At 32.4% G+C, this 18,810-nt stretch overlaps 1 protein-coding gene across 1 annotated transcript in view; it reads right to left on the reverse strand.

Annotated features, from left to right (window-relative positions):
- LOC148311532 (uncharacterized) overlaps positions 1-14,855 on the reverse strand; it is a 167,082-nt gene extending 152,227 nt beyond the window's left edge. Inside the window, exon 1 of the mRNA XM_088256536.1 lies at positions 14,306-14,855. Coding sequence (XP_088112662.1) covers positions 14,306-14,317 — 12 coding nt within the window. The 5' untranslated portion in view covers positions 14,318-14,855. The remainder of the gene's footprint in view (positions 1-14,305) is intronic.
- Between the last annotated feature and the right edge of the window lie 3,955 nt (positions 14,856-18,810).

Consider the following 18,810-nt stretch of genomic DNA (forward strand, 5'->3'; position numbering starts at 1 on the left):
GATCGCTAGGACAAGCGCGAAACCTACTAAAATTATTTGTCGTAATTTTATATTTTATTTTAATTTCCTAATTTTTCGAATAAAATAACAACTACATAACTTTTTCCACGTGAATTTTATTTGACCAGTAACCGGGTTTCGTCGTAACCAACATCATCAAACTGGTCAAATAAACCCAGTCTGATGATGTCGGTTACGACGAAACCCGGTTACTGGACAAAAAAAACATTTGGAAAAAGTTAGATACTTGTTATTTTATTCTATAAAATGCAGTTTCACCAAGAAATGTCAGTACAAAACTTAGATCATAATTTATGTATTTTGAAAATTCAGGGCACATTAATGTAATTTGCAATTAAGTACACGATGAAATAAATAAAAAATATATTTAAACATTCATTTACGAGTATGCCAATACAGAAACACAAATACAATAAGGTACTTAAAACACGCTTATAGATTTGCGCCCGAGGCTCTCGGGTCTAATTGCGAAGAACGAAAAACTCGAAGTACAGTTCACGAACACAATAATTGTGTTAAATGATTCTTAACCCTAGATTACGGGACATTCGTAAAATTTACGACGGACATCCAATCTGCGGAAAGCGCCGAGGCGACGCATGTAAAGAATGTAGTAACTACTAGCTTGTTTCTTGGTTTTTTACCCATATTTAATGTTCGTATTAGGTACCAAATTACTCAAAAAACATTTTGGATTTATTGTTAAATGTTTTTTCTAGACGTTTCTGGTGAAAATTGAAATTCTTATCGTTCTATCGTCCCGTATTAAGGGTGTAGGTATTTTCAAATATTACGTAATGGATTTTTTTCTTAAAACCCGTTTTTGTATTGAAAAAATAAGTTTTTATTCGAAATAATTATATGGTTTTGAAAAGAAAAGAGTTATGGAAAGGTAAGGAGTAAAAAAATATATAAAAACATTTTATCCATATATATTCTAGAAAACAAAAAAATTCCGTTTACACATTCTTTAAAAAAAATAGGGCGTTGAAAGACGTGATACCTCTTCGGCGGTTGGCCGGCGATTGAGTTCTGTCTTTGCGAATATCCCCTTAAGGGTCAAAGGGCCGCACGCGGCTCCCGGGCCACACTTTGCCGACCTGTGGCAGAGTGTAATACAACTCCGTGATTTAGAAGGTGAGGTTAGTCTGTTCTCCGTACTGATTAGCACGGCCAATGACGGCCGGGCGCGATCCGCTAAGGTTAGAAGAATTCCCTCTATACACAGCTAGGTAGGTACTTGGTAATGTTTATTATAGCGCCTATAACGGCATCTACGGCGCACTTGAATACGGAGGTCAGTTTTTCAATGGCCGGCGTTTAACCGATCACCAAATTGGACACGGGCGATCGAATCAATATCATTCACATGGATAATTGTCGAAATGCACAAATGGATGATTTGTAATTTTATAAATTAGCGCTCACACACAAATTACTGTAAATCAACATGGAAATCACTGTCTGATTCAATTGACATATCGCTCACTCCTTTCAAGAACGTCATGAATCAAAAAACTTTATTTTTTCAGGAGAACGTTTTTAAAGTTTAAAAATATAATACAATTTATCAAAAATAAATATCAAGCCACTTATTAAACTTTTTACTGTGCAACAGATCTTTTAAGATAAAACCTGAAGGTTTTTCCTCCATTTAAAATATTTTAGTATATTTAAAAAAATAGTTAAACAATACCTTTTCTTCAAAATGCAAAACCAATCCTTTCTGCCGTGTAGCGGGTAAATATTAAGTTAAAAATATGCATCTTTTGATGAGATATATAGGGTCCGCCATCTAAAGTTTTTTTTTTCAACTAGTGCTTATTTCGTGAATGGTAACACTTAGCTCATGTCTGATTTGACAGATAATTAGTTTTATCCTTCCGCTGAGCGAATATGGTTGTGTATACGCTTGAACAACGCTGGGAAATATTGCGACATTACTTTGAAAATCATGGTAATGTTGCAGAATGTGTGCGAAAATTGCGTACGGTTTTTGGAAGAAGAGAAGCACCGTCAGCTCCGTATGTTCGTTATCTTGTGAAAAAAGTGAAAGAAACTGGCATCCTCATCGATAAACCAAAGCGTGAAAAGCCAAAAACAGTGCGTACACCCGAGAATATCGATGTTGTGGCAGAAAGTGTGCGTGAAGCGCCATCAACATCAATTCACCGTCGTTCTCAACAATTGAACATTTCGGAGACATCATTGAGACGAATTTTGCATAAAGACCTTGGTATGACGCCATACAAAGTCCAATTGGTTCAGGAGTTGAAGCCAACTGACCATCCAATGCGTTTTCGCTTCGCTGAGTGGGCCTGCGATCGACTTACAGAAGATGCCGATTTTGCCAAAAAAATCATCTTTTCGGATGAAGCTCATTTTGATCTTGGCGGGTATGTAAACAAGCAAAATTGTCGTATTTGGGGCACAGAAAACCCGCACGCATACATTGAAAAGCCGGTACACCCAAAACGAGTCACTGTTTGGTGCGGATTTTGGTCCAGAGGCATAATTGGGCCATTTTTCTTTGAAAATGAGCAAGGAGTGGCCGTTACAGTCAATGGCGATCGTTATCGGGCCATGTTGAACGGATTTTTGTTCACAAAAATTGAAGAGGAGGATATTGGCAACATTTGGTTTCAACAGGACGGCGCTACGTGCCACACAGCCGAAGCTACACTCGATGTTTTGCGCCCTGTTTTAAAAAAAAAAAGAGTTATTTGGCGGACCCTTTAGTACATTTTCAGGGCATTCCGAAAACATGCACAACTGAAAATTGTCGATTTTTGATTTATGACGTTCTTGAAAGGTGTGAGCAATATGTATTATTAAATGTAGCTTATACCATTTGATTTAAAAAGTCATTTGTATGTATGCATTAATTATAAATCAAACACAGATTTTTTGAGTCTACTAAGTTGTATTTTACTAACAAAAACACATAAAAATTATATTGTGACAATTGTTTCGCCTTGTTAGGGCATTATCAAACGAATGTCATGGTCGAAGGTCATTTGTATGGTAAAGGACAGTATATCTAATACTTCTTCAGTCTCTACATGAATGCAACCGGGAGCCATATTGGAAATTGTGGTTGGAATATAAAATCGATTATAAAACCGAATTAAATGACAACTTTTATTCAGTGGAACGCCGGAAATCCAAACTAATTGGGGCTGTGGCCAGTTCGGATTTTGAAAACTTCGGATTAGCCGAGATATTTGTAATACAGTACATTCATAGTACCTGCTTTACATCATTGTTCCGTCGCTTGTGTGCCGCGGCACACTGGTGTATCGTGGTGATTAGTTGGCGTACTGTGAAAAAAAAGTCTAGTTTTGAGAAAATAACACCAAATTTGCTACAAATTTTGGTTGTCTGTGCTCAGTAAAGTAGGATCACATTTATGATCATTATTTTTTCCTAGCTACAGTTCTTTGGTTTCAAGAAATAAAAACATGGATAAAAAAATTATGAAACCAAGACCGCCATTTTTAACCAACTCGAAAAAAGTTAACACCAAAAAAAAATAAAACAGTCTTATATAATATATTTATAGATTTGGCGTTTAGTTTGTAGAACTCCATTTTAATTTATGTATTATGTAATTGTAAAATCAAACACAGATTTTTTAAGTTTACTCAGTTGTATATTATTGTTAAAAAACACATAAAAATAAATTTGATAATTTTTTAATAGATTTATATTATCCACTGACACTTCGTGATGGAATTGCATTTTTAATTTATTATTAGATTAAAACCAATATTTTTAGCTTTTCCACTTTTTTATTTGACCAGCGACCGGGTTTCGTCGTTACCGACATCATCTGTCTGATGATGTCGGTAACGACGAAACCCGGTCGCTGGTCAAATAAAAAAGTGGAAAAGCTAAAAATATTGGTTTTAATCTAATAATAAATTAAATTTGATAATTGTTTGGCCTAGTTATGGCATTTTCAAACGAATGAAATCAGTTTTAAAATGCCATAACAAGGCGAAATTGTCACAAAATTAATTTTTATGTGTTTTTATCCATAAAATACAATTTAGTAGACTATATAAATCGGTATTTGATTTTAACATTTAATATATAAATAAACCTTTATAATATCATAATAAAAATCTTACTAAGAGGGCTTGCTTCGACAAACTAGCCAGCTTATGGTACTTCGCATAGACACATTCTCAGATGTTGCTATGAATACAAAATATGCCACGGCGCTATTATCATGGGACTCCGTTGTTACACTTGTTACATAAGGTTACATGTGTCTCTGTACACTTCATGTTACCGCATTTTAGCACGCAAGAGAGAAGGACGATTGAAAGAGCGCGGCTTATCAACATAATGTATGTATTGTCTATGACTCCCACAGTCAAATGATGTCAAATTATGACATTACTGTATGCTGCAGTACTGTAATATGAAATGGTGCATAAGGCACGCTAAAATTACTAACCAAAAAAAATGTATTTCAAATCTTCTTCAAACTCTTATCTGCACCCGATGGTGCATAGGGCACTGCATCACATAAACGCAGTGTTATTTTTTAATTTGAAGAACTCCATTTTAATTTATATATAAAATATTAAAATCAAACATCGATTTCTTGAGTCTACCAAGTTGTATTTCCGACGTAATGGTCTGCACGCTCGGCTACCGTTCTGGAGGTCCCGGGTTCGATTCCCAGGGAGATCAAATAAATATAAGTGATTTTTTCACAGTAATATTTATTCAATATTACCCTGGACTGGTACCTGAAGCGGAGGGCTGATCACCTTTCCTTAATGTGTTTACGATCAAGATAACACTGCGTTTATATGATGCAGTGCCCTATGCATCATTGATATGCGGATAAGGGTTTGAATGAAAATGAAAAGTTGTATTTTATTAATAACACATAAAAATAAAAATTGTGACAATTGTTCCGCCTTGTTATGGCATTTTAAAACGAACGACAATCGTTTGAAAATGCCATAACGAGGCGTTATCTTTTTGCTGTAATACCACCCTACACAGGGCACTCAGGGTACCAAAACATAAATATTTATCATGTTTGTAACGACCTTCAAACGTCAAAAATAAATCTAGCTTGTGCTCGGTCTTGTCTCAATTGCTTAGAAAACGACTGTTAAGTAGACATTATTAGACCATAGATTTACGGTAGACCGGACACTCGTAATTGGCGGGTAAGGTCGAACCACAAACGTTAGTGGACATACCTACACGCAAAATAAATTATGCTAATTGCAAAATTACTCGTTTAGCGTGTTGCGCCTCAAATTAAGTATTTTCTAACAGTTTTTTTTTTATATTTATAAAAGAGAATTTAAATTAGCATGTTTAACCTGTTATTTTGAAGTACTTTTTGTCAGATGAAAAGAAAAATACTGGGAAATTAGAAATTGTAAAATATGTAATTTCAAAAGTATATTACTTTTTTGACATCTCAACGTAGATGAAGAATATGGAAGTCTGGGCATTTGCGGGGCTTACGACCGTCATACGCTGGTTTAAGCGATCACTTTACACACATGAATTTTGCACGTATGTAAAGTGATAACTTTAACCAGCCGATGACGGTCGTAAGCCCCGTAAATACCCAGACATCCATATTCTTCTTCATCTATGTTGAGATGTCAAATAATTGTAAAAAAAAAATACTTTTAATTGGAGATAATCCTGATTTGTGAAGCATTTGGACACACTCAAAATTTTGTTAATTTCAAAAACGTTTATTAAATCGTTTGTAAATTAAAATAATTACGAATGACATTAAGTGTTATAATTTAAAAATAAAACAGGAATACTTGTTTATTTTATACTATTATTCGTATTCTATATTTTTTTTATTTTAACTGCATTCCACCTTTTCTTTTTTTCTTTTCTTTTTTACGTATCTTATTTACTGTGTTTTAAATTTTGTTATTTTTGTAGGTACCTTGTCAACCGTAATCCTAAAAATAGTAATGAAAATTGCTAATCGAGAATATTATACTAAAATATAATTGTGGGTACCGACAAAAAACGTCAACTCGAAAATTTGCAATTTTTACTAATGATGCGGTATTATAAAGTTTTCAACGTTCTACAAACTATAAAACAAAATACACCAATTGAGTAGTTTGAAATGTCATATTTATGTGGTTTTACAAGTAAATTTAACTTCAAGTATAATAGCGGGTATTTTATTTAGGCTAAAAGCTTTAAATAACAGGGATAATTAAAAAACACAGGGATAATAAAAGCCTGGTTCAGTACAAACCAATATTCTCAATATAAAATAAATAATTTAATAGTAATAAAGTAGGTACTAACGCCCCCACAATTCTGTGTGTGGAGCGTTTTATAATTTATTCACAGTTTCCTCCAACGCGTAACATTCTGTTCCATTTTGAAATTTGAATGCATTCCATAGACAGCTGTCAGTGTCTCCTAGATCTAGATCAAATTTGCGCTGCAGCTGTGTTGAACGTTGAACGTTCAACGTTGCCAGAATATTGAAATTGAAAAGCAGGAACATCTCGGTGAGGATCGAATTGTTTAATATTAAAATAAATAGGTATATTTAACCGTGACTTATTTTGACATATTTTGCGATCGCTTAGTCTACGATTTGTCTGCATTGTGGTGTCCATAATTTGGCATGTTCGTATCATATTTTTACTGAGAAAACTGCCAAACTTCAAATAAAATGTAATCATGTTTAGCTTACATAATAAACCTGAATTCGTCGACGTTTTTTTGGGAAATCTCTTTTCATTTCGATGATTTCAAAACGTTTGCATCCCTTTTGCGGCGTCGTTGAAAATAAAACAAAACGTAAGAATTTTGTTAAACTATTTAGATAACAATAATATAACATTAGAAATATGCCATGTTTTAAGAAAAACAAAAAATCATCAATTGATTCGGTAGTCACTTTGTGGTAATATATGTATGTATATCCATTTTTAATTTTAAGTTTTACTTGGTTAATACCACTTTTGGTAAATATACTAATAGTGGTGTTTACCAAGGTAAAAAAAAAAACAAAATTGAATAATGTAATTAAAATAATCAGTAAATTATACTGTCGCTCTGCACCCGTAGTCTTATTCATCAAAATTTCCAAAGACAATAAATTAAGTAGAAAATTAAAATATCTATATAATTTCTGTACTTTCTCTATGCTGTCGTTCGTGCAAAAAAGTCTCTCTGACAGCTGTTTATTTAAATTCCAAAAATCATATTTATTTCACTAATTCCGATTACTGATCAATATAAGATTTAAAAAAATATGGTTTTACTCGTTTAAATGTCAAACACCAACGATATCTGGACGGATCGAAGACACGTTACATAAAATAGGTAATTTTTTTTACTATTTTTGAAAACTAATCAACTAATAATTTTTAAGAATAGACTCAACAGTCGCAGTACATACATAAACCGTTTCACATAGTTTGTTTTAAGCCCTGTTGATGGGTCAAACGCGGATTAAAAATGACTTAATGCGTTCCACTAGCAGAATTATTATTTGACAATTTACTTAAACATATGTTAAAAACGACTTAAAGTATTAAAAAAGTAACAATTAATTGTTTTATTACGAGATTACTCAAACGGGTAGATACTTAGAAGCTAGTCAATAGATTAATAAGCTGTAAGTCGTATGTACTTAACGTTTTATTTGATTATTCTTATATAATATATAATTAAGTGGTGAACGAAGGTTGAGTGCTTTAAATGGATGTTGATGGTCGTAAGATAGTGAAGCACGCATTGAAAATTAACCCATTGTTAGGGACATAACATAATGGTATTGTCTTCCAAGTTGGCAATCACAAGACCTGGCCATGCAGTTGTGTACAATTTGTCATGTGACGTGAAATATGGAGAAGTGGATAATGTAAATAGTCTTAAAACGGTGAAACAATAAAACTATATATTGTGCCATCAATTTTCACAATTGTTAGTATAGACATGGCGTGTGTTTGAAATTTTCATAGAGCAGTAAAATTGAGGCAACAAGGTTTTTACAGAAGAATGCACAAATTATTATGGGTAGATAGAGTTAGAAATAAATGTGATCAGAAAAGAGTACCCTGGAGTTGGCAAAAGAAGGATGGAAGTAGACTGAACGCAGTCGAGAGCCGCAAAACGATGTATGATATATGTCCGGGTGGTGTATTAAGGAAATAATGCAAAGCTGTGATAAGCATTATAGATAAAATTAAGAAAAGTGTGTTGAGATGGTTTGGATATGTGGAACGAAGGATTTAGGAAAGAACGGTAAAACAAATTTACGAGGCGAATGTAGTTAGAAAAAGGAGCAGAGGAATACCTAGGAAAAGTTGGCATGATCGGGTGTGTCAAATACTTAAAAATTGAATGTCAGGAGTCGAAAAATTCACCACTATTAAGTGTATTCTTGATATTTTATTCATCACATTTTTTCATAAAAATTAATTATTGTGATGAAAAAAAATAACACCAGGAATCTAAATATGAATAATTTACCCTAGTAACAATTAACAACTATCAAAGTGACAATTAACAATTAACAACTATCAAAGTTATCTAGTAACAATTAACAACTATCAAAGTGACGTTTCATGCATAGAAAAAATGCAAAAAATATGGAGTTTGTCCATAAGTCTACTTATTGTCGTTGGAACTGTCATTAACATGACATTTCCACGTTTTTCGATTAGATACAGCGCGATGGAAATTTATTAGATAAAAAAAATCAAATATAAAGGTGCCATGCAGTGAGTTATAATCTGGTAAACCTCCTTTTTATATGGATCTATAACGAAATTTGTAAATTTTTATAGATAATGTTTTCGTTTATGAAGATACTACTTGATTTCATTTTAGCCATCTCAACTGAAACTAACGTTTTGATTTATTGTTTTATTCTTTGCAAATATTAAATACATTAAGATGAATCCTATCTACAATCTTAGACCAGTAAACGCAATTAAAGACTGACTTCACGGCTCTGATTTCAGAGATTAAAATTGTCAGAAAATTAATTGAATCTCCATCATTACTCTTATAGAGAACTGAAACAATAAGAAATAATTGTCTCCAAGGTAATTTTACTATGTCAGGGCTCACAATACGATGTGTGTTCGCAATTACATACATTACTTTACTGAATACTGTTGTCAACACATAATTTATACAAAATAACAGTCACATAAATGCTATCTCTTTATTGAAAAGGACAAGGAAAAACAATACAGTCGTTCTGCGACGAATAAAACAATTATAAGTTTTACATTAGTTAAGAGGAAACTTGGCATGATTTCAAGTATGTATTTATTTCAAAATATATTCACTAAGCTATACACGTGTGTAATAATTCAAATTTTAAAATCTGGAATAAATAAGTATATATTATTTCTTGACATCTCATCAAAGATGAAGAAGAATATGGTAGTTTGGGCATTTACGCGGCTGACGTTCGTCATAGGCTGGTTTAAGTGATCACTTTACAAACGTGTAACATTCACCAATTCTACCCACACAACCACACTACTCAAATTCTTGGAAGTTCTATATATATGAACCAATTTAGAAACATTGTTCTTGAATCACTAGAACATCACTAGAGACAGCTATTGGTGAAATGAAAATATTCCAGCCTTCCATATTCTTCTTTATCATCGATGAGATGTCAAAAAATAATATAAAAAATATTTAATTTATGCCACTTTAAAATATTGACAAGTACCTACTCAGATACGGGTAGGTACTTTTTTTCAATATAATAAAAGCTTTTCAACAAGAGAAGGGTCCGTTTAGCGGCTTATTTCGTCAGGTATAACATTCTGAGAATTCATTTTAGCTTAGATCACATCGAATTTGTTTTAAAGAGGCATAATAAATAATATTTAAATATGTACTGTTTAATTTATATTAATTACGGGTTTGTGTACCATAAAGTATTTTGCGGGTACTCTCATATAATATTTAACAAAGAACAAAATGTTTCTTTAGACAAGTTTGAAACATATTTTTTGTATTATAAAACTATTATGTGTTTATACGGTTTTTTCCACTTCAATTTTATTTTACCAGTAATCGGGTTTCGTCGTTACCGACATCATCACACTGGTGGGAGGCTCGACAAAATTTTATCTTATATACAAAACAAGGCATGGGTTGAAAACCATGATTTTATGTAAATAAAATTTTAAAAAACCTATATACTACAGTATTTGTTTTATTATTATATAAAATGCCACCATGTTCCACAAAGAAATGTAAGTATAAATCTAAACTAACTAACTAACCATCACGCCGCTTCTCCGCAGGGGTGGGCAGAGAGAAAAGAGCGCCACACCACTCTGTCCTTGCAAACATTCTTCGCCTCTTCCACGTTCATGCATCTCCTCATACATACCCGCCGATTGTTACGACTCCTAACCTGACCACTTTCAAGTATTTGGCATACCTGATCGTGCCATGTTTTTCTCGGTCTTCCTCTGCTTCTTTTCCCGCTAACATTCGCCTGATAAATTTGTTTTACCGTTCTTTCGTCACTCATTCGTTCCACATGTCCAAACCATCTCAACACACCTTTCTTAATTTAATCGATAATGCTTATCTCAGCTTTGCATTCCTTCCTTATTTCACTATTCGCACATCTATCATACATCGTTTTGTCGCACATTCTTCTGAGAGATCGCATTTCGACTGCACTCAGTCTACTTTCATCCTTCTTTTGCCAACTCCATGTTTCACTTCCATACATTAGAGTCGGAACCAGGACTCCGTTGTGCACTGCCAGTTTAGCTTCCGCTGATAGGTTTTTATTTGCTATGACTGATATAAATCAAAGTATAAATCTTAAACTGATAAAATAAAAACTAAATAAAAACTGATAAAATAAAGTATAAATCTTATAATTTATAATTTCTTGGTAATTTTAGCAATCGTACGGAAAAAAGCGCATTAATATTTTTGAACCGGATTTTCTTCAATATAAAAAAAATATATCTAAATGATTTTCTCAGAGAATTTTTTTCGTAATAATTCATGAGCAAATTATTATTTGTTTTTTTTTAGACACATTGCGTCATTTTCTAAACAAGGTGCTAGGATTAGTGAAACAAAAAATTGAGATATCGAACGACTTATTTGAAATATTTGACTTAAAAGATAACATTAATACAATATAAATCGATACGTTTAGTGAGTTATGTAGGATGAGTAAAAAAAACATATTTTTTTAAAATTTAAAGCCCCCTGGATATGATCAGTAAAATCAAATATATTATTTAGAAATAAGAGAAATTAAAAGACTTTGTTTTTCAATCCACTCACTTTTTTTTACCAAAAACAATTGAAGTTTTCGAAACTAATCGTGTGTACCTACCTAATGAAGTAAAATATATGTGGTATTATACATGTGTTATTATTTTTTTTAATAAAGAAAATGTCACTCCACAAAATTAATGCCAAATCAATAAATAATATAAGAATCCTTCTTCTTACCCTTATCCGCACCCAATGGTGCATAGGGCACTGCGTCGTATAGAAGCAGTGTTATCTGGATCATTAAGGAAAGGATACACGAAGGAAAGGTGATCAGCCTTCCGCTTCAGGTACCAGTTCAGGGTCATATTAAATAAATATTAGACTGAAAAATCACTAATATTTATTTTGACCCTCCGGGGAATCGAACCCGGGATCTCCAGCATGGTAGCCTAGCGCACTAACCACTTCACTATGGAGGTGAAGAATCAGTGATGTTTTATTATAAATTGATCAATTTTTATTATAAATTGTCAATTTCGCCGATAGTTTCCGAGGTACTTAACACGAAAGGTGCTCGGCCATTCGAATGAAATTTTGAGTCTTAAAAAAGCGTTCATTGAAAAATAATGAGAAATTAGAATATAGCTCTTTTCGCAGATCCGTTTTTTTTAGTTGAACGTGCCAAAATGGAGTAGTTACCTATTTACATATAATTGATTTACAACTTGTGGATAACAGGTTATTATGATACTTTTAATTGATAACGCCATAGCTCCTGTTACATGTTACTCGATACATCAATTGAAATAAAATACATATTGATAAAAACAAAACGTATATTTTTAATGTCAAAAAATCGCCAGTATAAATAAGGTTCTTCCTTTCTCTTTAAATCCTTATCCACACCATAATGGTGCATAGGGCACTGCATTATATAAACGCAGTGTTATCTTGATCGTGAACACATGAAGGAAAGGAAAGCCTCCCGCTTCAGGTACCAGTCTAGGGTAATTTTAATTAAATATTAGAGTGAAAAAAATATTTAAAACGGGTTCTTTATTATGATAATATTGAAATTAAAAATTAAAACTCGCTGAAGTGCTGTATATGTGTCTTATATATGTCGCTCACTCCATTCAACAACGTAATATATCAAAAATCGTCAATTTTCAGTTGTGCGTGTTTTCGGAATGCCCAGAAAATGTACTATATCCCAGCAAAAGTGGCATATTTTTAACTATATTTACCCGCTACAGGGCAGAAAGTGTTGTTTTTGCATTTTGAAGAAAGGGAGGTGTTTGATTATTTCTTTAAATATACTAAATATTTTTCAAATGAAGAAAAAATCTGTTACACAGTAAAAAGTTCAAAAAGTGGCTTGATATTTATTTTTAATACATTTCATTATATTCATAACTTTAAAAACGATCTCCTGGAAAATCTTTTGAAAAGTTTTTTTGATATGTAACGTTGTTAAAAGGAGTGAGCGATGTGTGAATTTATGCGAAAATTATGTTTTGTAATCATCTCTTTGAATCTAGAAAAACATAAATATTATTTATTCATTTATTTACGGCATTACTCCCTTTTATAAAAAAATATAAGAATATTACATAGAAAATAATAATAAATGATATTTAATTAAAAAAAAGATAAGTATAAGAATAAAAAAAATGCAAAACTTGGTGAGAAAAAAAAGGTTAAAAATTGGTACAAATTAGGGATGATAATAATCACCATAAAATTCATACCAAGAAGGTGAATAGTACTATAGTAGGTATACTATTTACAGTTTAAATGTTCACCCGTCGATGAAAACAAATGTAGTTTTCGAAACTAGTCGGTGTAATGAAATAAATAAAAAATAATCATAAAAAATAAAAATGTCCCTCTCCAAGCACAAGAGCTCAGTCTCTTTTTTGGAGAGGCTCAGCGCAACTAAAATTATAAGATTGCATTAAGTAGAAATTGTATTGAATAATATTTTTAAAATTTAACCATATTAAATAAAATTAATTAAGTTGTCCGCCTCCGTAGTGTAATGGTCAGCACGCTCGGCTACCGTTCTGGAGGTCCCGGGTTCGATTCCCAGGGGGGGGGTCAAATAAATAAAAGTGATTTTTTCACTCTAATATTAATTTAATAATACCCTGGACTGGTACCTGAAGCGGAGGGCTGATCACCTTTCCTTCATATGTAAACGATCAAGATAACACTGCGTTTATATGAAGCAGTGCCCTATGCACCATTGGGGTGCGGATAAGGGTTTTATTATTATTATTATTAAATAATTAATAATAATAAAAAAAAAACTCAGCAAGTGGTATTATAGGAGTATTTAATTTTTTCTTTATAAATAATCAATGATACTTATTCATGTAGATCACCCATGTAAACATAATTAATAATTAATTTAGGAGTTTTTAAATCATGTTTTAAATCATATTTTCATATGGTGTACGGAGTGCGTGGAAGTTTTTTGGTAAGGGAAGGGTAATTAACTATGAGTATTTCAATGTTTTAGAATTTAGTACATAAACCCTGATGATGACAAGGTTCTTGTCTAACCCGGTTGGTAAAGTGTACCAATAAAAAAGTGGTTTTAACAAAGTTGTTTAATTTTTAAAGTTTATAAATTGTGCCACAAAGTATCTGCGAAAAACATTCAAGAAATAATTTATTTTATTTTATATTCTCCTTCCTACAAAATCTAAAATATATTTTAACATAAATGTGGAATTGTTTAATTGGCTTTTTTTAACGTAACTATTTTTGTTAATGTAATGTTATGTTTATTGTTGTTAATGTAACTATTGTTCATTATATATGTAAAGCTGTACAATTCCCGAACAAATAAAATAAAATAAAATAAATAAAATATTCATCGTTGGTTCCCAAATTTTTATGATGCAGCATTTGGAATATCTAATGTGCATGTTAAGGGTCCCCAAAGGGTGTAACATTGCCAACATTGGGAATAATTAACGTACATGTTATAAAAATAAGATAAACATCGATAACTTACATGTGAGAACATTGCGGAAGCCAACTGTTGCTCGCTGTTTGAAGGTGATAACAAATTAAACTTCGCTCGTACAACAACCTTACAAAACCATGGTTTTGGCCAAAGACTTCACAAAACCGAGACACGTGATGAAAACTACAGTTCTCCAGTCAAAACACCTCACGAAAACATTCTTTGCACACAACACAGAACACGAAAGATATCAAAAACTTTCGAAGGCGCCCTGATCTGCAATCAGCAATCGACGAACCACTGTCATCTGCACAGAGAAATGAAGAATTCTCTATTGCACCACTTATTTACCGCGTAAAAGCAAAACTTCAAGTTCAACTAACACCTAAATCGCGGACCCAATCAACAGGGTATTGGCGCATTTCGCAAACTACCGGAATCCAGGCTATCAACTCTACTATTTTCTATGGTTTATTTATTACTAAATGTGAGATCTCGGTCGTTCTAATCTAACGCGAATCGTTCTTGGCTGATACGAGATATCTCGTTCACGTTCGGCGCAGGCACGTCCGCACGGCACCCATTCAGGGAAATAACTAAAATTTGTCGGACACATGCACACGATGTGAACCGGTCCGCTCGCTCGCGGCTAGGTGGGGAAAAGATCACGGCGCGAGCTTATGATCGAAGAACCAACAGACCATTATTTTTGTCAACAACATCTGATCCAACAATTGAGACGGGCAAATGTTGTGATGTGCGAATTCGAAATTGATAAAATAAACAAGGATTGTAACAATACTGATATATTTGCTATCAAAACCTGTTCTTGGTGGTTATTCTTAAGAAGACAAAAAAATTCAATCATAACTATACTTATTGAAGTTTTCATAGTAGATAGAGCCGTTTTTGAACTCATTTATTGTATTAATTAAAAAAATTACTCAGTATTATTATTTTCGTACTTCCATTTTATTCCAAGTGAGTATTCTTTACATCTTCTGACCATCAGTTTCTAATGATGCATAAGGCACTGTTTACTGAAAATCAAAATTCAATAATAAATTAATTTAAAAAAACTGTTTTTCTAAAATGATGTATAAAACTTTAAATTCCAAAGGTTATTCCTATCAAAGGACGAAAAAATTTTTTAAAAAGTAGTTAATTTAAAAAGATTTTGGTCGCGCAAGAGAGGAATAAATACAAATTTGCATACGTATGTACTGTATGTCCGTTTATGTCTTAGGGGGGTAACACTAGAACAAGCTTACGTGAGTTCTGAGTTATCCGTGTTCAAGCGACTCGTCTTAATTTGTTCTGTTTTCATTTATAATTATAATTTTAATTATTTCAAATAATGGGTCACTGCTTATGTGCCATTTTTGTAATTGTCATCCCAAGGTACATAAAAGTATTTTTTTAATAATTCTATAAAAACTATCAATATCTATTGTTGAAGTAAACAAGTGGGAGATATAACATTGCATGGTAAATATTGCACAAGTATTCGTACCTGCCCAAGGAGACCTAATAATTTATAGAAATAAAAAATAACAACGATGTAGTTTTTTCCATATGAATTTTATTAGACCGGCAACCGGGTTTCGTCGTAACCAACATCACTAATCTGATGATGTCGGTTACGACGAAATCCGGTTGCAGGTAAAATAAAATTAATGTGTAAAAAACTATATTGTTGTTGTTTTATTTTTATAAAATGCAGTTCCACCAAAAAATGTCGGTACAAAACTTAAATCCAAACTGATAATTTGACTTCCTCTTCCGCGATTTTTCACGGACAGAGCTGAAGCGAAGCTGAGGGCGGTCTTTCTAATACTTCTAAGTCGAACTCGCGGTGTGTAATAACCGTAACCTTAGACCATCGGGACAAGAAATGCAACATTCTAGGCAGAACTAGGGACCGACCGGCTACACTACACCCAACTAGAAAGAAGAGATTCGTCTAGCTTTTACGATACCGGCTAACCACAAGCATAGCCGATGCACCAAGAATACAATCCCGTAGCACATATGTACTTTTGCAATTTCGGGAATGGATGACTGTCAGACGGGAGGAATATCGAATTCAACATACTCAACCTATAAAGGATTGTACTAGACTCGTTTTGTGTTTATAACAGCCGATATAATCAATATTTTCATTCATCATTTTCTTTTGCGAAATTTGCCTTCGTAAATACGTTATTTTCGTAAGTTGGTAACGAATGACCTCACAGAAACGAATCCACATTACTACTATTACAGCTCTATAAAGCAGATACATAAAGGGATGCACCCCATAACACACCCGACGACGTTTTTCGTTTTATTAAAATATATAAAGTTTAAACCTTCATATCTCCCTTACTTTTAGTTACCGACAGTCTTGTGATTTTTCATATTAATTTATTAGCCAATAATAAATAATAATAATAATAATAATAATATTAGACTCCCATATTCTTCTTCATCTTTGATGAGATGTCAAAAAAAAAAGAAAATAACTCCTGTAATTGGAGATAATCCAGATTTTGTGAACAAGTGTATTTGGACACACTCAAAATGTTATAAGCCAATAATAACACATCATGAAATTAATCCATTATTGCCCATTGGCTACGCAGTGTTGTCAGCACTGCGACCGTCACAGAGTTACCAACGTAAGCATACGAATGTGATATTTGGCACCTGGATAATATTTGGGTAAGTACCTACCATTCTAGATTGAGTAAATATTTAGCTAAGAGAAAAAATATGTAGTAGGTATTCAAAAACTTATTGCTCAAACGGATTGAATTGTTTTGTAATGACGATTTTCCTTTCAATTTGATAACAAGAACTGGTTTCCGAGTAATGTATTGTATTAGAAATAAACCATTTTATATCGAAATAATTCACTCCCACATTGCGTTAACGTTTTCGACCAAAGTTCATAAATTAATTAAACATTTTATTTATTGCGTTATTAGTTACACTGCTATTGTAATTTCAGTAATTATTAAAATATATGAGTTTAAAATCCCAATAAACGATTAATCGCAACTTTAATACCAAGTACATTTGACGTTATTAATTTTTTTGTTTAAAAAAACCATTTTTGTATTAAAAAAAAGTTTTTCTTCGAAATAAATACAAATATGGTTTTGAAAGAAATGAGGTTTTGAAAAAGCCTTGCATTTTTTTTCTTTTTTAACTATATTACATTCGAAATTTATTTAGACTTTACATACGGTGTTTGAAAATGTTGCGTAATGCGTTGAAACATTTCGCTCACTCCTTTCAACAACGTCATAAATCAAATATCGACAGTTTTCAGTTGTGCGTTTTTTCGGAATGCCCAGAAAATGTACTATATCCCAGCGAAAGCGGCATATTTTTAACTAAATATTTACCCGCTACAGGGCAGAAAGTGTTGTTATTGCATTTTGAAGAAAAGGTATTGTATAATTATTTTTTGAAATGTACTGAATATTTTTCAAATCGGGAAAAAGCATTCCGGTTTTACCTAAAAAGATCTGTTGCACAGAAAAAGTTCAATAAGTGGCTTGATATTTATTTTTAATACATTTATTATATTCTTAAACTTTAAAAACTATCTCCTGAAAAATCAAATCAAAAATATGACGTTGTTGAAAGGAGTGAGCAATGTATCACAATAGATTTTGAGAAATATTCGTATTTACCAAGTAAAACTTAAATTAAATTTTAGAGTTGTGTTCCTGCAAGAACTGTTATTTATATTTATTTATTTACTTTTTTTAAATTGAATTTCGTTTTGTTTAAATCAAACAAATGAACGATTACTAACGCAAATTAACGCTCGTTAAATAAAATTACGTTTATTTGTAAGCCGTGTTTGACTTGGCGTATCAAGTTCCTGAATAATCAGTAATCAGTAATCAGTAATCAGTAATGTGCATGTAAACTCTTGTTTATTGTTATTCTGGCCATGCAGGAATTCAAGTCTCGTACATGGCACGCTAAAGTTATTAGCTAACTACCAAAGGTTAATTCCCACTATTGCACTATTATAGCAAATCACCAGCGTCCAGGAGTGCTTATCGACATGCTTATCGCGGACGCCTTCATCAAAAGCAGGCAAAAGCAGGCATCAAAAGCAGGTAAGTTTTACTTGGTAAATACCACTTTTGCTTTATGTATTAATTTTAAATCAAACACAGATTTTTTGAGTCTACTAAGTTGTATTTTATTAACAGAAAACACATAAAAAATTATATTGCGACAATTGTTTCGCCTTGTTAGGGCATTATCAAACGAATGTCGAAACGAAAATTGTTTCGCCTTGTTGACATTCGTTTGATAATGCCCTAACAAGGCGAAACAATTGTCACAATATAATTTTTTATGTGTTTTTTGTTAATAAAATACAACTTAGTAGACTGAAAAAATCTGTGTTTGATTTAAAATTAATACATAAATTAAAATGGAGTTCTACAAATTAAACGCCAAGTCAATAAATACCACTTTTGCTTGTGTTTTTGAATCATTGTAACTTGTAACATAACTTAAATCGGGATATTTGATAGCCAGCG

The sequence above is a fragment of the Brachycentrus maculatus genome, unplaced genomic scaffold (genome assembly GCF_059751285.1).
Source record: "Brachycentrus maculatus isolate JH-2025_06_01 unplaced genomic scaffold, ASM5975128v1 h1tg000061l, whole genome shotgun sequence".
NCBI classification, from domain to species: domain Eukaryota; kingdom Metazoa; phylum Arthropoda; class Insecta; order Trichoptera; family Brachycentridae; genus Brachycentrus; species Brachycentrus maculatus.